Source organism: Rhineura floridana, chromosome 2 (genome assembly GCF_030035675.1).
Source record: "Rhineura floridana isolate rRhiFlo1 chromosome 2, rRhiFlo1.hap2, whole genome shotgun sequence".
Classification (NCBI taxonomy): domain Eukaryota; kingdom Metazoa; phylum Chordata; class Lepidosauria; order Squamata; family Rhineuridae; genus Rhineura; species Rhineura floridana.
This window is the reverse complement of record NC_084481.1, coordinates 27,313,022-27,336,673: the sequence shown is the minus strand read 5'-3', so window position 1 is coordinate 27,336,673 and position 23,652 is coordinate 27,313,022. Positions and strand designations below refer to the sequence as shown.

General features: G+C 43.2%; 1 protein-coding gene across 4 annotated transcripts in view; it reads left to right on the top strand.

Moving 5' to 3' along the window:
• Positions 1 to 23,652, top strand: part of MYO1B (myosin IB) — a 198,814-nt gene that overhangs the window by 37,172 nt on the left and 137,990 nt on the right. For all 4 annotated transcript variants that reach the window (XM_061608188.1, XM_061608190.1, XM_061608189.1 and 1 more), the window contains exon 2: positions 5,177 to 5,321. In XM_061608188.1, the coding sequence (XP_061464172.1) occupies positions 5,187 to 5,321 (135 nt within the window). In that variant the 5' untranslated portion in view covers positions 5,177 to 5,186. The remainder of the gene's footprint in view (positions 1 to 5,176; positions 5,322 to 23,652) is intronic.

Below are 23,652 nucleotides of genomic sequence, written 5' to 3'. Positions count from 1 at the left end.
GACAGAAGTTAAGCTAACTGGCCTGTAATTTCCGGGATCCCCTCTGGATCCCTTTTTGAAGATTGGCGTTACATTTGCCACTTTCCAGTCCTCAGGCACGGAGGAGGACCCGAGGGACAAGTTACATATTTTAGTTAGTAGATCAGCAATTTCACATTTGAGTTCTTTGAGAACTCTCGGGTGGATGCCATCCGGGCCCGGTGATTTGTCAGTTTTTATATTGTCCATTAAGCCTAGAACTTCCTCTCTCGTTACCACTATTTGTCTCAGTTCCTCAGAATCCCTTCCTGCAAATGTTAGTTCAGGTTCAGGGATCTGCCCTATATCTTCCACTGTGAAGACAGATGCAAAGAATTCATTTAGCTTCTCTGCAATCTCCTTATCGTTGTTTAGTACACCTTTGACTCCCTTATCATCCAAGGGTCCAATTGTCTCCCTAGATGGTCTCCTGCTTTGAATGTATTTATAGAATTTTTTGTTGTTGGTTTTTATGTTCTTAGCAATGTGCTCCTCAAATTCTTTTTTAGCATCCCTTATTGTCTTCTTGCATTTCTTTTGCCAGAGTTTGTGTTCTTTTTTATTTTCTTCATTTGGACAAGACTTCCATTTTCTGAAGGAAGACTTTTTGCCTCTAAGAGCTTCCTTGACTTTGCTTGTTAACCATGCTGGCATCTTCTTGGCCCTGGCGGTACCTTTTCTGATCTGCGGTGTGCACTCCAGTTGAGCTTCTAATATAGTGTTTTTAAACAACTTCCAAGCATTTTCAAGTGATGTGACCCTCTGGACTTTGTTTTTCAGCTTTCTTTTTACCAATCCCCTCATTTTTGTGAAGTTTCCTCTTTTGAAGTCAAATGTGACTGTGTTGGATTTTCTTGGCAATTGGCCATTTACATGTATGTTTAATTTAATAGCACTATGGTCACTGCTCCCAATCGGTTCAACAACACTTACATCTCGCACCAGGTCCCGGTCCCCACTGAGGATTAAGTCCAGGGTTGCCGTCCCTCTGGTCGGTTCCATGACCAACTGGTCTAGGGAATAGTCATTTAGAATATCTAGAAACTTTGCTTCTTTGTCATGACTGGAACACATATGCAGCCAGTCTATGTCCGGGTAGTTGAAGTCACCCATTACTACCACATGTCCTAGTTTGGATGCTTCCTCAATTTCATATCTCATCTCAAGGTCTCCCTGAGCATTTTGATCAGGGGGACGATAGATCGTTCCCAGTATTAAGTCCCTCCTGGGGCATGGTATCACCACCCACAACGATTCTGTGGAGGAGTCTGCCTCTTTTGGGGTTTCGAGCTTGCTGGATTCAATGCCTTCTTTCACATATAGAGCGACTCCGCCACCAATACGTCCTTCCCTGTCCTTCCGATATAGTTTATATCCAGGGATAACCATATCCCACTGGTTTTCTCCATTCCACCAGGTCTCCGTTATGCTCACTATATCAATGCTCTCCTCTAAGACCAAGCACTCCAGTTCTCCCATCTTGGTTCGGAGGCTCCTAGCATTAGCGTACAGGCACTTGTAAGCAGTGTCTCTCTTCAAGTGTCTTTGGCACTTGTGGTTTGGCCTGTGGTAATTTTGCTCTTCTGAATTTATATCCTGTGCCCCTGCTCTCACAATGCCTACTTCTAGGCCTACCCCTTTTAAAATTTCATCATTTCTTTGGTTTTTATCCCAGGGGGGAGGTTTATTCCAAACCGGACCTTCCTCAGCTCCTGTCGGGTTTCCCCCCTCAGTCAGTTTAAAAGCTGCTCTGCTACCTTTTTAATTTTAAGTGCTAGCAGTCTGGTTCCATTCTGGTTCAAGTGGAGCCTGTCCCTTTTGTGCAGCCCCGGCTTGTCCCAAAATGTTCCCCAGTGCCTAACAAATCCAAACCCTTCCACCCGACACCATCGTCTCATCCACGCATTGAGACTGCAAAGCTGGGCCTGTCTGGCTGGTCCTGCGCGTGGAACTGGTAGCATTTCAGAGAAAGCCACCTTGGAGGTCCTGGCTTTCAGCATCCTACCTAGCAACCTAAATTTTGCTTCCAGGACCTTACGGCTGCATTTCCCCATGTCGTTGGTGCCAATGTGCACCACGACCACTGTCTCCTCCCCAGCACTGTCTACCAAACTATCTAAACGACGGGCGATATCCGCAACCTTCGCACCAGGCAGGCAAAACACCTTGCAGTCTACACGCCCATCACACACCCCACTGTCTATGTTCCTGATGATCGAATCACCCACTACAAGGATCCCTCCACCCCCTGGAGATATATCCTCGGCACGAGAGGATAGCTGCTCATCCCCCAAGGAATGGGTCCCTTCTAAGGGATCGTTTCCCTCTTCCTCAGCTGGATGCTCTTCTTCCCCGAGACCATCGTTCTCCATGATAGCTTTTGGCTGCTTTTAATCTCAGCAAGGGGCTGCGACTTCCAGGCAAGTCTTTTGTGTTTGTTGTTTTCCCACCTAGAACAGCCTGACCTTTCTTTAACCTAGGGAAACAGAGCTTGTGGTTGTGTTTCAGGAAGGCTGAAGCTGCCCTTTTTAGCAAGGACTGAGCTGACTCTCTCCCTGTATGTATCGGTGGAGTTTCCTTTTTCCCCTTCTCTCCGACTGGAATTTAGCCTTATTTACAGTGTCCCCTGAAGCTTTCCTGCTAGGGTGGTGTTGAACACTAGCTTTCTATAGGCTTCCTTCTCCTAGGATCTGTCTCCTAAGATATAGGTTCTTTCAGGATTTGGCTCCTAGCTCAGGGTGACCTTAGGCTGCCCTTATTGCTTATTTCTCTGAGCTGTTTTAATTCAATTAAATAATGGAATAAATGGGAGCTACTTACCCTCTTTTCGCTCTGCTGCTTAACTCGCCTTGACGCTTTGTCAGCTGGGGCCTTGACGCTTCGTCAGCTGGTGCTCCCTCTAGCTCGTGGAGCAGGCTTCCTCGCTAGGTGCTCTGACTTTATATGTGTGGCTTAACTCTGCTGCTTAACTCTGCTGCTTAACTCGCCTTGATGCTTTGTCAGCTGGGGCCTTGACGCTTCATCAGCTGGGGCTCCCTCTAGCTCGTGTTCTTGCCCTCCGGCTCCTTTTTCCCTCCACTCCATTCTTCACCACCACTATCCATTTTTTTAAATAATTGTTTTCTCCACTCCACCCCGTCTCACTCTCCTCCTCCTCCCCATCCACAGAGCATGAGGAAAGAGCGACACTGCACAGAAGCCCAGTTTGAGGCACATGATTTTCATCCACAAATCAGAGGAGCAGAAGACTTCTCCTGCTCCCCCCCCCAAAGTAATGCCCAGAAGTAATTCTGGAAACGTTACAATTACTCCACAAAAGTAGTAAAATTACTCCTAGTTCTATTACAATCGAAATGTAAAGGAATTACCCACTCGTTACTCAAAAAAGTAATGAATTACAAGTAATTCATTGCTTGTAACTAGTTACTTCCAGGCTCTGTTATACAGCCACGAGAGTGACTGTATACTATAGCCAGCTGGGATTTTTCACATTCCGCAATGTTAAATTGAAAATACCCCCCATGCCATTCTGATGCTTCCCATAAGCTCATTTCAAAACAAAACCTTACATAACTTATAGTCCTGAACTCAGAAACGCTTGCTTAACAACCCTGTCAATTTTCATGACAATACACAAAACAGTCAGAGAGAATAGAAAGTTCAAAGTGTAAAAAGAGAGAGAAAAACCTCAGAGCCCTTTTGGACTTTTTTCTGTCAGAGTTCTCATAATCTGTTGAAATTCATTAAAAATCAGCCATGTTCACAGAGTGCTGACGTTGCCCCATACTCTGACCTTCATCTGCTGCAGTTTAAAGGTTTAAAAAATGCCTGGCTGATTTTTAATTAATTTAATAATTTTTGGCTGGGACCCAATGATAATGCGGAGCATGCTCAGTAAGAACCAACTGTCAGTGTTCTAAAAGCCTCACAGCTGCTGGGCTTGCCTAATCAGGGGGCCACACTCACACCAGACTTTGATTTCATGTGAGACAGTCATGGCTTCCCTCGAAGAATCCTGGGAAGTGTAGTTTGTGAAGGGTGCTGAGAGACTCCTATTCCCCTGAGACAGTGGTTTAACATTCAGCCACTCTGACTGAAGGTCTGTGAGGGGAACAGGGCATCTCCTAGCAACTCTCAGCACCCTTCACTAACTGCACTGCCCAGGATTCTTTGAGAGAAGCCATGACTGTCCAAAGTGAACTAAAGGCCTGGTGTGGATGTGGCCAGGGAAAGCTTTGGTTTAAATTTAGGTGGGAGGCTACATGTGTCTGCTGTAGAATAAAAAGGTGGGGGAAAGGCTGAAAAAGAATGATTCTGTTTACAATGTTTTCCTTTTGGAAAGGAAAGGGGCTTCCCTTCTGCCTAGTGCCCACCCACCCAATCTCCTCCCCTCCCACTCCCTGCCCCTTCCCTGGGTCAGTGTTGGACTACGACCTGGGAGACCAGGGTTCGAATCCCCACACAGCCATGAAGCTCACTGGGTGACCTTGGGCCAGTCACTGCCTCTCCGCCTCAGAGGGAGGCAATGGTAAACCCCATCTGAATACCGCTTACCATGAAAACCCTATTCATAGGGTTGCCCATAAGTCGGAATCAACTTGAAGGCAGTCCAAAAAACAGAGGCCCTACTCCTGAATGGCTGGCCATCATGGCACTTGGACAGCCTCATTACAAAAGGGAATGTGGAATGTCAACTTTGTTTTAGAGCTCTTAAAGTGACAGCCTGGTTACTTCTGGTATATGGTTGCCATAATTTTTACAAGATTATAAGCCTGTTTATTTTAGTTATGCATTTATAAAATAGTTTTTTGGGGGAGTTGGGGGGGGGTTGGTGATGGCTAGAAGAATCAACAAAACAATTTACAGACACAAGGAGGCCTAGGTCCTTGGCGCCATCTATCTTCCTGAATAGCTTTTTCATAACTGCCATATAGCAAATGCAAACAGTGGAAACAGTTGTTTTCTGACCTTGAAGACTACTCTTCTGCGCAGTGTCTTTCTTTTGATTATACTGCCTGCTGTGAACAATCTTTTCCATTTTTTCTTCCTGTGTCGCTGTGTGCTAAAAATGTCATTTGAGGTACTTCATTCTTATGTTTTAGGTCACTTGAACTTTATATTAAGTTTTAATCTTCCTACCTCTGCTTTTTGCCTACAGTAGAGGACAAATGGCAAAAATGGAGGTGAAGACATCTCTTCTTGACAATATGATCGGGGTTGGAGATATGGTACTTCTGGAACCCCTCACTGAGGAATCCTTTATCAGTAATCTCAAGCAACGTTTTGATCATAGTGAGATATATGTAAGTATGCTCTAAAAATATCCATATGGGAGCTAATATAGAAGGCCTGACTTCTATAGGGTCATTCCATGCAGTTAGGCACATGGATTCAAAATGCCAGTAGTAGTCTTTTTTAAAAAACTGCTGAATGTGAGGTATATAGTTGTATGCATAACAGTGGACAAATAAACCAGTTCAGCTGATTTTTTAATAATCCTGAAACAATGTTATTTGTAAAGTGATGTAAAAGGAATTGCAGTTTTTTCCTTTGTGTATTTTATAAAAATGTTCAAATAAATGCTGGTAAATGATAATTGCTGTTGGACTTCTGTAATCTTTCACAGTTACAAAGAAAATCTCTCATTGTGTTGAGCCTTCATTGAAAAGGTGGGGGGTTGCGTGTGGGGAGGAGAGAAGTAGCACTACGTAGTTCTGGGAGGAAGTTTAATACAAAGGAGAATAGGATAATTTTTTTGACAGCAAGAAACCTTGGGAAGGTGGTAGAGATGAAGAAGCAAAAGCAAGCAAGGCAGGAATATATTGGGGTAGAAAAGGGTGGTCAAGACCACTTTTAAAAGTAAATGTGTGTATTTTGTAACTGCCTTCTTAATGCAAAGCAGAGGGGTCAACAGGTGCCTTTCATTCCTGAAAGTGCATTGAATAATTCTTGCTGTTCCTTTCCCTTTGAACTTTTCCTGGAGCTCACTTGGCAGACTCCTGTGTTGACAAGTCCATTGATTTATGATTATTGATTTCCCTTCTCTGGGCAGACGTTTGTTTAAACTTTTTTGGTGTGTGTGCAAATGGCTACTGTTAGGACCTCAAAAGAAGGGATTGCAGTGTTGTCTGTCTTCAAAGGGCATTCTTCCCTTTTGATAAGGAGAATATGGAACTGTTGTAGGCTTCTTGGCTGCTCAGCTCCATTCACAGTCGTAGCCAACAGGCTTTGCCAAAATGAGAGGAGGGCTAGCCCGTGCTCTTTAGGAATTGCCCAGGCAAGTTTTATAATGTTGAGGATTGGTGCAAATGTACAACAATGACGGTTTAGGGATTAACCAGATTCACAATGAAACTAAATATACTCTTAATCTCTTGAGAGGTCAGCTGCCCATAACCTTTTGTTTCTCTCCTTTTCTTATTGTTTATAAGGGATTTGTTAGGGCAGTTTGCTGATGTTCAGTTCATTTTTCTATTACAATACAGTCCTTATGGACTGAAAGGGACTGCTTACTATTAAAGCAAAAAAAGCAGGATCATACATGCTGTACATATCAAGGGCATGTGAGAGCCTGCATCACTTTTATTTATTTATTTTTAAACCAAGCCAGAATTGTGTAATTGTTCAGACTTCTGTTGCTTGTCTGCTTTTCTCTTGGAATTCTCAGTATCAGTGCTGAAAGCTAGACAGATCAGTTTTTTTTATCTTGCTTGTGAAATTTAAGAAAAGCAAAGGGTCTGTATGTGTGTTTGCACAGATTAAGTAAAATAGCCTGTATTTGTCTGACAGAGATAAAATGGGATCAAGTTTTTTCTTTAAAAATGCATAAAATGTATAGACGTCTCTGTCAGTTAACTATTGCCATCCTTGATATTCAGATGCAGAACTGAGTATGCTATTTTAGTGCCACTTCACACATTTAGAGTTTTTTCTGCACATTCAAGGTGCATACCTAAAATTTTTAAATTTCATTGCAGCAAAGGCATCATGTCAGAGAACTGTGATTGGCTGAAGCTCTGGATTGCATAACACTTTGGGGGCAAACCTGAGTTTGCATCTGTGCAATATGTTCAATGGCCCTTTAGATGGATTTGAGTGTACTGTCTTGTTCAATTTTCAGTTACTGAGGTGACTAATTTTGCCTATTGGATTCCAGTCTTTCTTTTCAGCACTTTCTTTACAGACAATAGGTGATTGTCAAACACGCTAGGGGAAATGATGACCTGCTACTTTGGCAAAACAACAAGTGTAATTTTTTGTGTGTGAACATTTGCCTTCCAGGTGGTAATGCTGTTAACTTAAACAAATTAACAAGACTTTCAGACAGGTATGAAAATTCTAGTCTTCTTATCTTGGCCAGAAAAGGGAAATGATGGAGTTGCCGAACTACCTGATCATTTGCACTTAAAACAATTGATCTGTGCCTGCTTTTCAGGACAGGGCCAATGAGACTGAAGTAAAACGCTTGATATTTAGAAATGCCTTTGATTGCCAATATACACATATACTGTGGAGCTTTGTACTTGCTATCTGGTTTATGGTGCTTTGTAACTTTAAAAAAAAATCCTAAGCAATGCTAAGAATGTTCTTTTTGCTCTTTTTTCTTGCGCTCACTATTTTCCTTCACCTACTGAATTCATCCCCTGCCCTCTTGAGGCTGGAGAAGGTTGTACTACTTGAGGCTCTTGTAAATTCATTCTGTTTACTGGTAAAACAAGCCTCAGCCATGAAGTTTCAAATCCTGAAATCTGAACCTTTACTTGATATGTTGATCGAGAAATGCAGAGTCTCCTGTTGGATTTGCAAGAATTTAAATTTGTTATCTAGTCAGTTGTCAGACGGATCCATGGCAGACTGGTTCTGTTCTAATGAGGGACAGTTTTGGTGCCCACAAATTGCCAGTCTTTCCTTTTTTAATAAAATAGTACAAAAATTCTCTGCATGTGGGGCAATAGATAATGGCCACAATTCTTTGGTGAACATGATGCAGTAAGAAAAAACTACAGAGAAATCAAGTGTGCATTCAGAAGTACATTCTAGCCACCTTTCTTGCCCTGCCATCTATACAGTCAAACTGCTTTTTTAAGTCTCCTAAGGGCTTTAAAATGCAATTTAGGGGGAGGGGGTTTGCATGTGAGTTGGTGGAAGTGACTCTGGTGTACTCTTTTAAAGCAAAAGAACTTCAAAGGGAGACTGCAATGTGAAACCACTGAATTACAATACAACAAGAGTCTCAATGCTATAAATTGTGGATTGAACTGAGACAAAGGATTTTTAGCACATTGAGTCCAGAGTCTGTGAGTTCACATCCCCACTCGTGTCTCCTGGGTGTCAAGGGCCAGCTAAAGATCACCCCCACAGTGAGTGGCTCAAGGGTTACGTACCCTGCCACCTGTGCAGCCGTGGGCAAGTTGCATAGTTCCAAGGAGCCCACTTGCCCCTCAGCTGGGGAGGACTAGCCTCAGAGGGAGGCAATGGTAACCCCCCTCTAAATACTGCTTACCATGAAATCCCTATTCATAGGGTTGCCATAAGTCGGGATCGACTTGAAGGTAGTCCATTTCCATTTTTCATATGCGTTAGGTGGCTTTGCCAATACCAGGTTGTTTAGATCATCAGAAATCACATCTATACTTTTCTGCATTTAATTTCCCGTTGACCTCACTTTTTACCAAGCCCAGCATAACACTTCCATGCATTTGATGAAGTGGGCTGTAGTCATAGAATCATAGAATAGTAGAGTTGGAAGGGGCCTATAAGTCCATCAAGTCCAACCCCCTGCTCTATGTAGGAATCTGAATCAAAGCATTCCCGACAAATGGCTGTCCAGCTGCCTTTTGAATGCCTCCAGGGTCGGAGAGCCCACTACCTCTCTAGGTAATTGGTTCCATTGTTGTATGGCTCAGTTAGGACATTTTTCCTGATGTTCAGTCGAAATCTGCCTTCCTGCAACTAGAGCCCATTATTCCGTGTCCTGCACTCTGGAACGATCGAGAAGAGATCCCGGCCCTCTTCTGTGTGACAACCTTTCATGTACTTGAAGAGTGCTGTCATATCTCCCCTCAGTCTTCTCTTCTCCAGGCTAAACATGCCCTGTTCTTTCAGTCTCTCCTCATAGGGCTTTGTTTCCAGTCCCCTGATCATCTTTGTTGCCCTCCTCTGAAACTGTTCCAGTTTGTCTGCATCCTTCTTGAACTGTGGAGACCAGAACTGGACGCAGTGTTCAAGATGTGGCCCAACCAGTGCTGAATAGAGGGGAACTAATATCTCATGTGATTTAGAAACTATACTTCATTTAATGCAGCCTAATACAGCATTTGCCTTTTTTGCAGCCACATCACACTGTTGCCTCATATTCAGCTTGTGATCAACAGTAATTCCAAGATCCTTCTCACATGTCATATTGTTGAGCCAAGTATCCCCCATCTTATAACTGTGCATTTGGTTTCTTTTTCCTAAGTGTAGAACTTTGCATTTATCCCTGTTGAATTTCATTCTGTTTTCAGCCCAATGCTCCAGCCTATCAAGGTCCCTTTGAATTTTCTTTCTGTCTTCCACAGTATTAGCTGTGCCCCCCAATTTTGTATCATCTGCAAATTTGATAAGCATGCTCTGTACCTCCTCATCTAAGTCGTTAATAAAAATGTTAAAGAGCACTGGGCCCAGGACCGAGCCCTGTAGTACTCCACTCGTTACTTCCGCCCAGTTTGATAAGCACTCTTTGAGTACGATTCTGGAGCCAACTGTGGATCCACCTGATAGTTGTTCCATCCAGCCCACATTTAGCTAGCTTGCTAATCAGAATATCATGGGGCACTTTGTCAAAAGCTTTGCTGAAGTCGAGCATTCCCAGTCTACAAGGGAGGTTACCCGATCAAAAAACGAGATAAGATTAGTCTGGCAGGATTTGTTCTTCATAAATCCATGTTGGCTCCTAGTAATCACTGCATTGTTTTCAAGGTGCTTACAGATTGACTTCTTTATAATCTGCTCCAGAGTTTTACCAGGGACTGATGTTAGGCTGACTGGTCTGTAGTTCCCCGGTTCCTCCTTTTTGCCCTTTTTGTAGAGACAACATTAGTTCTCCTCCAGTCATCCGGCACTTCACCAGTCCTCCATGATTTGGCAAAGATAATAGAGAGCGGTTCTGAGAGTTCTTTAGCCAGTTACTTCAATACTCTAGAATGCAGTTTATCAGGCCCTGCTGATTTGAGCTTGTTCAAAGTGATTAGGTATTCCTTGACCATTTGTCTATCAATATCAAGCTCCAATCCTGCCCCTTCTACTTCATGTTTCCCAGAAGGGTCATAGATCCTTTTTTGGGAGAAGACTGAGCCAAAGTAGGAATTGAGCACTTCTCCCTATTCTTTGTCATCTGTTATAATTTTGCCATCCTCATTGAGTAGCTGTGCCACCATTTCTTTTCTCTGTCTTTTACTATGGACATACCTGAAGAAAGCCTTTTTGTTGCTTTTAGCATCTCTTGCTAACCTCAGCTCATTCTCAGCTTTAGCCTTCCTGATGCCATCCCTGCAATTCCATGACACCTGCCTGTACTCTTTGTTTGTGGCCTGGCCTTCTTTCCACTTCCTGTATGTGTCCTTTTTTGTTTTCAGGTCATCTCTAAGCTTTTTCTGAAGCCACATTGGCTTCCCCCCTTTTTTCTTTGTTGGAATTGCTTGCCATTGCACTTTTAGAATTTCCTTTTTTAGAAACTCCTACCCATCTTAGACTCCTTTTCTCATTAAGGTGGCTTGCCATGGAACCATACTTACAATTGTTCTGAGTTTATTAAAATAAGCTTTCCTGAAGTCCCGGGTGCGCATATGGCTACTCTCAGCTTTTGCGTCTGTTAAAATCAAAATTCAAGTATGGTGTGGTCACTTTCTCCCAGAGTTCCTGTAACTGCCACTTCATCCACTAAATCATCTCTATTGGTTAGAATCAAGTCCAGGATAGCTGATCCTCTGGTTAATTCCTCCACTTCCTGTAGGAGAAAGTTATCTCCAGCACAAGTCAGAAATTTCTTGGAGGGGCCATGTTTGGCAGAATTTGTCTCCCAACAGATACCGGGATAATTGAAGTCCCCCACTACTACATCATGTCTCCTCGAAACATTGGCAATTTGCTTTTCAAAAGTTACATTCTCGTCTTCTCCTTGATTGGGTGGTCGGTAGTAGATTCCAAGCACCACATTCCTGTTATTACCTGCCCCATTAATTTTAAACCAGACACACTTGGTGGAGCTACCAAGCTCATCTTCCTGTATTTCTGTGCAGGGATATATATTTTTAACATATATAACATATATAACATATTTATAACATATGTAACACCTCCCTTTTTATTCCATCTGTCCATTTTGAACAAGTTATATCCTTCAATTGTTGTATTCCAGTCGTGGGAGTCATCCCCCCAAGTTTCAGTTATACCTATCAAGTCATAATTACCCTTCTGTATTAAGAGTTCAAGTTTGTCCTGCTTGTTTTCCGTGCTCTGTGCATTAGTATACAGACATTGAAGACAATGTGATTTGTGGCTTGGCTTCCTTACTACATTTTTCTGAGGACTGTTACTGGTCCCTATTAGAGCCAATCTCTCTGTTTCCGTTACTGTGCACAAGCCTTCGTCAGTCATTGCCACCAAGTTTACATCTCCCTCCTCCTTAGGATTCAATTTAAAGCCCTCCTGATGAACTTCTCCATGCTGTGGCCAAACACATTCTTCCCAGTCCTTGTGAGATGCAACCTATCACTTGCCAGCAGTCCATCTTCCAGGAAGCATAGCCCGTGGTCCCAGAACACCTTTAATTGGGCCTGGTAAGCAACTGGTAACCAGTGCAACTCTTCAGCACTGGAGTGATGTGATCTTGCCGGCGGTTGCCTTTAATCAGGCAAGCTGCCGTGTTCTGTACCAGTTGCAACTTCCGGACTGTTTTCTTTTTTTTTTTTTTTTTTTTCAATAATTTTTATTCAGATTTTCATAAAACATACAAGACAAAATCATAAAACATTCAAAGACAAAAAACAAAATCAAAAATAGTTAAACAAAAAGAAAAAAAGAAAAAAAAAACAAAAATAAAAAATAAAGAGTAAAATATTGACTTCCCATTTGTCAAAGATCAAATCAGTTATAAGTCTATAATATATAACAATCCTGTCTCTTAAGTCATATTATAAAATCACTTTCCTCCAGTAGTTATCTTACTTAATCATCAAATCTCATAAACATTACTTTATTCTTTCCACAAAAAGTCAAAGAGAGGTTTCAATTCTTTAAGAAATATATCTATCAATTTTTTTTTCCAGATAAGCATATCGATTAATCCATCTCATTACTAATTATGATAATCTTGTTGTCATAACCATAGTCAAAATAAACATTTCAATTAATCCATCACATCAGAATCTGTTAGGTTCAGTAATTTCAGTAGCCATTGTTCTATTATCCCTATTAGTTCCATTTTCCATCTTCCATCTTCAGTAGTCTTGTTAAGTCCAGTAATTTCAGTATCCAATCTTCCATTATCAGTATTCCATAATAATCTTGCTGTCAAAGCCATAGTCATATAGTAAGAGTCTGATGGGAATTACCTCTATCCCAAATATTTTCTTGCCATCCATTCTGAATAGGTTGCTGAAATACTGCTGTAAAATCATATCTCTGTTCTTTTTTTCAAAATACACTGGGTCATCTCTTGAAAGTTTTTCCATTGTCACATGGCTGCAGTTAATTCCATAGATTTTCTCTATATTGGGCTCCATCACATCATTCCAGTCCAGAAGATTATCCATGCCATTGATAACTTTATCTCTAGAATCTTCATTAATTTCTTCAGAGATAACATTGAGTTCCAAACAATAGATTTTATTTCTAAAGTCCATAGACTCCAAATCTTGTTCCTGTTCCACGTTTGTTCCAATCTCCGGGATCTCCTCTCTCACAGGGACCCCTGTTCCAGTCTCCAGGGTCTCCTCTCTCACAGGGACCCCTGTTCCAGTCTCCAGGGTCTCCTCTCTCACAAGGACCCCTATGTCTTTAATCTCCTGTGTCTCCAAACAATAAATTTTATTTCTAAAGTCCATAGACTCCAAATCTTTTTCCTGTTCCACGTTTGTTCCAATCTCCGGGGTCTCCTCTCTCACAGGGACCCCTTCCAGGGTCACCTCTCTCACAGGGACCCCTATATCTTTAATCTCCTGCTTCATTTTACTCAATTCAATTTTCAGCTCCTTACAACCCTGTCGCAGGTTTTGTTTCGTTATCTCAATCTCATCCATTATTTTCTGAAACATAGTTATTTCCAGCTTCTCAGCCACTTTCTTAATTGCCATTTTAAAAGAAAAATATAGGAAAACCACTTCTTATTTCAGCAACAATTGGGTTAATACTCCAAACTTGGTGACATCACAGTATAAACAGAGCAGACAGCCTTATCTCTCCATGTTTAAGTAAACAAAATGCAGTTCCCAGGATCGAAACAATTAATGGCGGTCGTCAGAAAACAGATTCGTCAAAATAAAATAGACCAAAAAGAGAGTAGTCTCAGACAATATAATATTCTTCAAAATAAAAATCTGGAATAGAAATCCCTCTTCTGTGTATATCTTTAGAATGCAAATCCAGGACAGCTTTTTGCAACAAAAACAGAGATAAGCTATTAATTAGTGAGTAGCAGAGAGAAGTTATGGCTCCCCAGTGAGATGTCAAAAACCGATCAATCTGGCAACTTCCGGACTGTTTTCAAGGGTAGCCCCACGTAGAGTGCATTACAGTAGTCTAGGCAAGAGGAGACCAGGGCATGTACCACCAATGGGAGCAGATGATTGGAAAGGTAGGGGCTCAGCCTCCGTATCAGATGGAGTTGATACAGCGCCGCCCGGCTCACAGCTGAAACCTGAGCTTCCATGGACAGCTGGGAGTTTAGGATGACATTCACACGGAGTGTTTTTCTTCCCCTTTCTACTCCTAAGTATTGGAAGGATGGATGAAAAAACTATCTGGGCCCCAAAGTCCTTGAGTTTGCTTCCCAGAGCTTCAAAGTCTGATGTGATTTGTTCATAGCTCTGTTTGGCAGTATCATTTGTTCCCACATGGATGAGGCGAAAGGGATACCTGTCAGTGTGCTTGATGAGAGATGGCAACCCTTCTGTCACATCTCTAATCCATCCTCCTGGTAGACAGTATACCTGGCGAGTCCACGGATCTTCTCGGCATACTTGGGTTTCTATCCCACGCAGTAGGGAGTCTCCCACTACTAGTACTCTTGTTGTGGGGCGTGGTTTCATTGCTCCTCCTTGATTGAGCTTCAGCCTCTTGCTCATTGTTGCACGGGGTCTCCTGTAATTCTTCCACCACAGGCTGTCCTCCAGTCTCATCCTCGAGTGGTTGAAAGTGGTTCCATATTTCCACTGGTGCAGGGTGTCTTCTAGCTCTTCTGCTCCTAACTGTCACCCTTTCCCGTGGAGTTTCCTTCACTTCGTTGTTCCTCTCCAAAGCAGTCTCCTCTTCTCCTACCACATGCTGTTGCTCTTCCACCTCCACTTCTCTTGCTGCTGTTGTTCCAGCATTCTGTCTAAGAACTACTCATCTTCTCTTATAGTCCTCAGTGTGGCCACCCGCTGTTCCAGGCCTTTTTCTTCCAACAGTGCCACGAGCTTGCACTTGTTGCACATGTATGCCATGTTGTTCTCAGGCAAGAAAACGAACATGGCAGACACCTTGCAGGTCACAACCACTGGAGTATCCTTCCCTTTTATACTTTCTACCTTTTGTTTCTTTTGTACTACTTGTTTTGGAGTGGCCTGTGCTTTGTCCTGTCCTACTTCAGGGTAAACTTGAGAGTCCCACTGGTATGCGGTGCGCTGTACAAGAATTAGTAATTCTTTTTTAAAAATTTTTTATTAAGTCCATAAAAGCTAATTTGTTCTTTTTGAGTGAGTCACCCTTTCAGCACCTCTCATTTGGTAGCCTCATGATGGTTTTTTTAACCAAGGGAAGGTCAAATGAAGCTCAGGGTACATTGAGTAGTTTTTATCTATTTATAAAAGTATTTACAATACATCGGGGTGGTGTACAGCAACGTACAAACTACATAATGAGTCCTAAATTCAGTCAAAATTGTTCTTCAGTTTCTTTACTCGGAAGGTAGGCTTGCTGTCCTGTGCATGCTGGAATGCAAAAAACATATTTTTCTCAGTCTTTACCAGTTTAGATTCTATACCCTGCCATTAAATCAGGTTGGCTGTTCAGCTGGCTAAGGTTCCTGTGTTAATTTAAAATATCTAATCATCCTGATAGAAACAATAATGATTACAAGGCAAAATTATAGTCGGTCCTTTTTGGCCCAGGGAATAGAGTTAATGCATTTTGTATCAATGTTTTCCTGGAAGAAAAGAAGGGTGAGCATTTTCTCTCCTGCTTCTCCTTGTTAGTCTTTGATGTATTAGTGCATTTTTCTCTCAGGTTTGCTGATCTAGTGCAACAAGGTCTTTAAGAACAGGGAGTGCTGTCTCTCTCTCCCCCCCCCCTCTCCGTTTTACCATTCACAGCGTTTGATTTGGATCCAGGAACGGGCTTGCTGCCTTTAAATGTATAGCCTTCAACTGACTTGGCAATGGATATGGATGTATAACAGAGCTCTCTTTCTGGGAGGAACCAGCCACACATATAAAGTCAGAGCACCCTAGCGAGGGAGCCTGCTCCACGAGCTAGAGGGAGCCCCAGCTGACGAAGCGTCAAGGCCCAAGCTGACAAAGTGTCAAGGCGAGTTAAGCAGCAGAGCGAGTTCGGCAGCAGGGCGAGGAGGCCAGGGCCCCCCACTCTGCCCGTCTGTTTCCTGACCTCAACTAAATCGCAGTCTCCAACCCATTGACGTAATAAACCTCAAACAAAACTATGCAGGTAAGAAGCCAGCAGGGGTGTGGGGGCTTTCCAGTGTTTTGCACCGCCTGCAGCATGTACGATTATCTGCCTGTTGGACAGAAGTCGTGGGTGTGCTCTCGGTGCAATGAGCTCCTGGCTCTCCGGGAACGACTTCATTTCCTTGAGGCCAAGGTGGCGGACCTGGAAAAGCTGAGAGAGGCAGAGAGGTGTGTGGAGGAGGCCTTCAGGGATGTTATAGCTGTGTCCCACTCCAACAATGATAGCTCTCCTGCTATCATGGAGAACGATGGTCTCGGGGAAGGAGAGCATCCAGCTGAGGAAGAGGGAAACAATTCCCTAGAAGGGACCCATTCCTTGGGGGATGAGCAGCTATCCTCTCGTGCCGAGGATATATCTCCAGGGGGTGGAGGGATCCTTGTAGTGGGTGATTTGATCATTAGGAACATAGACAGTGGGGTGTGTGATGGGCGTGTAGACTGCAAGGTGTTTTGCCTGCCTGGGGCGAAGGTTGCGGATATTGCCCGTCGTTTAGATAGTTTGGTAGACAGTGCTGGGGAGGAGTCAGTGGTCGTGGTGCACGTTGGCACCAATGACATGGGGAAATGCAGCCGTGAGGTGCTGGAAGCAAAATTTAGGTTGCTAGGTAGGATGCTGAAAGCCAGGACCTCCAAGGTGGCTTTCTCTGAAATGCTACCGGTTCCACGTGCAGGACCAGCCAGACAGGCCCAGCTTTGCAGTCTCAATGCGTGGATGAGACGATGGTGTCGGGTGGAAGGGTTTGGATTTGTTAGGCACTGGGGAACATTTTGGGACAAGCCGGGGCTGTACAAAAGGGACGGGCTCCACTTGAACCAGAATGGAACCAGACTGCTGGTGCTTAACATTAAAAAGGTAGCAGAGCAGCTTTTAAACTGACTGAGGGGGGAAACCCGACAGGAGCTGAGGAAGGTCCGGTTTGGAATAAACCTCCCCCCTGGGATAAAAACCAAAGAAATGATGAAATTTTAAAAGGGGTAGGCCTAGAAGTAGGCATTGTGAGAGCAGGGGCACAGGATATAAATTCAGAAGAGCAAAATTACCACAGGCCAAACCACAAGTGCCAAAGACACTTGAAGAGAGACACTGCTTACAAGTGCCTGTACGCTAATGCTAGGAGCCTCCGAACCAAGATGGGAGAACTGGAGTGCTTGGTCTTAGAGGAGAGCATTGATATAGTGAGCATAACGGAGACCTGGTGGAATGGAGAAAACCAGTGGGATACGGTTATCCGTGGATATAAACTATATCGGAAGGACAGGGAAGGACGTATTGGTGGCGGAGTCACTCTATACGTGAAAGAAGGCATTGAATCCAGCAAGCTCGAAACCCCAAAAGAGGCGGACTCCTCCACAGAATCGTTGTGGGTGGTGATACCATGCCCCAGGAGGGACTTAATACTGGGAACGATCTATGGTCCCCCTGATCAAAATGCTCAGGGAGACCTTGAGATGAGATATGAAATTGAGGAAGCATCCAAACTAGGAAATGTGGTAGTAATGGGTGACTTCAACTACCTGGACATAGACTGGCCGCATATGTGTTCCAGTCATGACAAAGAAGCAAAGTTTCTAGATATTCTAAATGACTATTCCCTAGACCAGTTGGTCATGGAACCGACCAGAGGGACAGCAACCCTGGACTTAATCCTCAGTGGGGACCGGGACCTGGTGCGAGATGTAAGTGTTGTTGAACCGATTGGGAGCAGTGACCACAGTGCTATTAAATTAAACATACATGTAAATGGCCAATTGCCAAGAAAATCCAACACGGTCACATTTGACTTCAAAAGAGGAAACTTCACAAAAATGAGGGGATTGGTAAAAAGAAAGCTGAAAAACAAAGTCCAGAGGGTCACATCACTCGAAAATGCTTGGAAGTTGTTTAAAAACACTATATTAGAAGCTCAACTGGAGTGCATACTGCAAATCAGAAAAGGTACCGCCAGGGCCAAGAAGATGCCAGCATGGTTAACGAGCAAAGTCAAGGAAGCTCTTAGAGGCAAAAAGTCTTCCTTCAGAAAATGGAAGTCTTGTCCAAATGAAGAAAATAAAAAAGAACACAATCTCTGGCAAGAGAAATGCAAGAAGACAATAAGGGATGCTAAAAAAGAATTTGAGGAGCACATTGCTAAGAACATAAAAACCAACAACAAAAAATTCTATAAATACATTCAAAGCAGGAGACCATCTAGGGAGGTGATTGGACCCTTGGATGATAAGGGAGTCAAAGGCGTACTAAAGAACAATAAGAAGATTGCAGAGAAGCTAAATGAATTCTTTGCATCTGTCTTCACAGTGGAAGATATAGGGCAGATCCCTGAACCTGAACTAACATTTGCAGGAAGGGATTCTGAGGAACTGAGACAAATAGTGGTAACGAGAGAGGAAGTTCTAGGCTTAATGGACAATATAAAAACTGACAAATCACCGGGCCCGGATGGCATCCACCTGAGAGTTCTCAAAGAACTGAAAGGTGAAATTGCTGATCTGCTAACTAAAATATGTAACTTGTCCCTCGGGTCCTCCTCCGTGCCTGAGGACTGGAAAGTGGCAAATGTAACGCCAATCTTCAGAAAGGGATCCAGTGGGGATCCCGGAAATTACAGGCCAGTTAGCTTAACTTCTGTCACTGGAAAACTGGTAGAAAGTATTATTAAAGCTAGATTAACTAAGCACATAGAAGAACAAGCCTTGCTGAAGCAGAGCCAGCATGGCTTCTGCAGGGAAAAGTCCTGTCTCAGTAACCTATTAGAATTCTTTGAGAGTGTCAACAAGCATATAGATAGAGGTGATCCAGTGGACATAGTGTACTTAGACTTTCAAAAAGCGTTTGACAAGGTACCTCACCAAAGGCTTCTGAGGAAGCTTAGCAGTCATGGAATAAGAGGAGAGGTCCTCTTGTGGATAAGGAATTGGTTAAGAAGCAGAAAGCAGAGAGTAGAAATCAACGGACAGTTCTCCCAGTGGAGGGCTGTAGAAAGTGGAGTCCCTCAAGGATCGGTATTGGGACCTGTACTTTTCAACTTGTTCATTAATGACCTAGAATTAGGAGTGAGCAGTGAAGTGGCCAAGTTTGCTGACAACACTAAATTGTTCAGGGTTGTTAAAACAAAAAGGGATTGCGAAGAGCTCCAAAAAGACCTCTCCAAACTGAGTGAATGGGCGGAAAAATGGCAAATGCAATTCAATATAAGCAAGTGTAAAATTAAGATTTTTTGCTCCAATATGCATAATTTCACATATACGCTCATGGGGTCTGAACTGGCAGTGACCGACCAGGAGAGAGACCTCGGGGTTGTAGTGGACAGCACGATGAAAATGTCGACCCAGTGTGTGGCAGCTGTGAAAAAGGCAAATTCCATGCTAGGCATAATTAGGAAAGGTATTGAAAATAAAACAGCCAATATCATAATGCCGTTGTATAAATCTATGGTGCGGCCGCATTTGGAATACTGTGTACAGTTCTGGTCGCCTCATCTCAAAAAGGATATTATAGAGTTGGAAAAGGTTCAGAAGAGGGCAACCAGAATGATCAAGGGGATGGAGTGACTCCCTTACGAGGAAAGGTTGCAGCATTTGGGGCTTTTTAGTTTAGAGAAAAGGCGGGTCAGAGGAGACATGATAGAAGTGTATAAAATTATGCATGGCATTGAGAAAGTGGATAGAGAAAAGTTCTTCTCCCTCTCAATACTAGAACTCGTGGACATTCAAAGAAGCTGAATGTTGGAAGATTCAGGACAGACAAAAGGAAGTACTTCTTTACTCAGCGCATAGTTAAACTATGGAATTTGCTCCCACAAGATGCAGTAATGGCCACCAGCTTGGATGGCTTTAAAAGAAGATTAGACAAGTTCATGGAGGACAGGGCTATCAATGGCTACTAGCCGTGATGGCTGTGCTGTGCCACCCTAGTCAGAGGCAGCATGCTTCTGAAAACCAGTTGCCGGAAGCCTCAGAAGGGGAGAGTGTTCTTGCACTCAGGTCCTGCTTGCGGGCTTCCCCCAGGCACCTGGTTGGCCACTGTGAGAACAGGATGCTGGACTAGATGGGCCACTGGCCTGATCCAGCAGGCTCTTCTTATGTTCTTATGTTCTTATGGGAATTTAGTGAGATGTGGGCTCTTCAACTGTCATTGTAGACACCAATGTACGAATGCGTGTTTATGCATATATAAAATCTTCAAAGCATGGAGAGGTGCACATATCACTTCACATCTCTCTCCATTTAGGCCTCACATTTCCAGCTACTGACCTAACAGCATGTATTACTAGGGAGGTAACATAAGTGAATGTGAAATGGACAAAATTTAAAATTAAATTATGTAAATGAAGTGCTATGAAAATAGGTGTAAATGTATTACCCATATTGCTTAAAACTATTTTGCTATAGAAATGTAGTTACCTAAATTGATTTTAATAAACGTTTAAGGGTGCAGTCCTGCAGTTGGTATTTAGTCAGCTGAGGGGGCTATAGAAAGTGGCACTTACCTTTTGGAATTCCCTCCCCTTAAATATTAGACAGGCACCATCTCTGTTATCTTTTTGGCACCTACTGAACACCTTCCTGTTTCAACAAGCCTTTTAAATAGACACCTTATCCCAGTCTACATCTGTGCTGGAATTGCTTTTTAAGATGTTTTAAAAGATTTTTTAAAAATATGTTTTGTTTTAATATGTTTTAGAGTGTTTTCAGTGTCTTTGCTACCCTGGACTCCTTCTGGGAGGAAGGACAGGGTATAAACGTAATACATAAAAAACAGATAAGTGCTACTCTGCCTGCCAGGGGAAACCCTGTTGGTAGGGCAGCAATTACACTGTCAGAACTCTTCCCCGCCCTCGTAGTATTCCCCTGGAAACCTCTGTTGGTGTGGGCATCCTGTTGATGCTCTGCTGGTGGTAAGGGCAGTGTGTGTGTGTTAAAAAGTGAGGTCAATTGGAAATGAAATGCAAAAAAGTACAGATGTGATTTTTTGATTACCTAGACATCCTGATAGTGGCAGAACTGATATTGGCAAAGCCACCTAACACATATAATGTGTCGGGGAGGATGAGGATCTAAAGGATGAAAATCCCCCTTGTTCCTTGAGATGTTCCTGAAAAGGGCCCATAATGATGCCAGAAGGAAGAAACAGATGGAGAGAGAAAACATTCCCATTTCCTGTCCTGGTTGCAGCCGGCTGGCAGGGCTTTAGGATGTGTCACAGATTCTCTCTCCCTCCCACACCCAGGTTCTTGATGTTCTCTTGACAGCACTGGAACACTGTTCCTTAGTGAGCAATAGGTTTCAGCATTCCCATGGGTGTACTAGGAGGGAGCTCTGCTAGTGCAAGTGCTGCCATGTCAGTAGGTCTCCCCCTGGAGGAGTGGCGCAATTATGTGTAATTGGTTCCATACTTGTAAACTGCTTAGAAGCCATCTTGACAACTAAGTATATACATTAATAAATAACAATAATGTAGTCCACACATACTCTCTGTTTAGGTGGCAGGGCTAAACTTAGTATTGACTTTTTTAAAAAATTAAAGTTTAAAGAGAGGGCCCACAGCCCTCCCCTTGAAGTCACCACACCATCTCTTTTCAGTCCGTCAGCAGAGCTGTAACCTTTAATCTGTAGATCAGGGGTGAGGAGCCTGTGGCCCTCCAGATGTTGCTGGAGTGCAGCTTGCTTTGTTTGTGATGATTGGCCATGCTGGTTGGAATTTGGAGTCCAATTGTATCTGGAGGAGCACAGGTCTAAATGCATCATCTAGTTGATTGATTGGGCTGCCTCAGTGAGGCAAATACTATATAACTGCCCACAACTCTTGGTGCTATCAGACTTTTTAAAAGGTATTTTGATTTTGTGGTTAAGGTAAAAAGAAATAAATAAAAAATATGGACAATGGCCTTGTTTCCTAATGAGTGGCACCATTTTATTAAATGATAGCAATTATATCCATACTTTGGTCATTAAACTTTGGCAAGTTTAAATGTAATCTGTGTGGGCTGGGCTGCCAGCAGTATGTTGATGATACCCAACTTTACATATTGGTTACAATATAACAATATAATAAACTGGATGTGGGTGAACAAGCTGAAATTAAATCTGGACAAGACAGAGGTGTTGGTGAGCAGAAATGCTAAAGCAGGATTGGGTAGTTGGCCCACTCTGGATGGGGTTGCATTTCCCATGAAGGAGTGGGTCTGCAATCTGGGAGTCCTCCTGGATCTGGCCTTGCTGCTAGAAGATTAGGTACTGCTGGTGGCCAGGGGGCTTTCATTCAGCTTCAGCTGTTGTGTCAGCTGCAGCCCTATCTTGGATGCTCAGACCTGACCACCTTCGCCCATGCCCTTGTCACCCCACGTTTGGATTACTGGAATGCACTCTGTGCGGGGCTACCTTTGAAGACCGCTCGGAAGCTTCAGCTGGTTCAAAATGTGACTGCCAGGATGTTAACTAGAAAGAACCAGTTTGAGCTCATTATGGCTGTGCTAAAAGAGCTAAATTGGTTCCCAGTTTGTTTTTGAATACAATTCAAGGTTCTGATTTTGACCTTTAAAGCCCTAAAAGGTTTGGGACCTATGTACAGTGCCTTGCAAAAGTATTCAGACCCCTGACCAATGCTCTCATATTACTGAATTACAAATGGTACATTGTAATTTTGTTCGGTATGATATTTTATTTTGAAACCCTGAAACTCAAAATCAATTCTTGTAAGGTGAGATTGGTTTTATGTTGGGAAATGTCTGTAAGAAACATAAAAAACTGAAACATGTTGCTTGCATAAGTATTCAACCCCTACACATTAATATTTGGTAGAGCCACATTTTGCTGCAATAACAGTGTTAAGTGTTTTGGGAAAGGTATGTACCAGCTTTGCACACAGTGTTGGAGGGATTGTGGCCCATTCTTCTTGGCAGAATCGCTCCAGGTCGTTCAGGTTGGTTGGATGTCGCTTGTGGACTGCAGTTTTCAAAGAGCACCACAGATTCTCAGTGGAATTGAGATCTGGACTTTGACTGGGCCACTGTAGGACATATACCTTTTTGTTCTTGAGCCACTCCAATATTGCTTTGGCCTTGTGCTTGGGATCATTGTCCTGCCGCAAAGTGAATTTCCTCCCAAGTTTCAGTTTTTCAGTGGACTGAAGCAGGTTCTTTTGCAGTATTTCCCTGTATGTTGTTCCATCCATTCTTCCTTCAATTTTAACAAGTTGCCCAGTCCCTGCTGATGAGAAGCAGCCCCACAGCATGATGCTGCCACCAACCATACTTCACTGTAGGGATGGTGTGTCTTGAGGCATACGCAGTGTTAGGTTTGCAGCACACATTGCGCTTTGAGTTTTGGCCAAAAAATTCTATCTTGGTCTCAACTGACCACAAAACCTTTTGCCTCATCTCAGCTGGGGCACTCTCATGCTTTCTGGCAAACTCCAGACGTGCTTTCAGATGATACTTTTTGACTTACGGCTTCTTTCTTGCCACCCTCCCATACAGGCCAGTGTTATGCAGAGCTCTTGATATGGTTGGCTGGTACATCTTTACTCCACTCCCAGCCACAGTAGCCCCTTCCAAGTGATTGTTGGCCTCTCTGTGGCTTCTCTCACAAGTCTTCTTGTTTGAGCACTGAGTTTTGAGGGATGGCCTTTTCTGGGCAGTGCCTGGGTGGTATGATGCAGCTTCCACTTCCTGATTATTGATCCAGCTGTGCTCACTGGGATATCCAAACACTT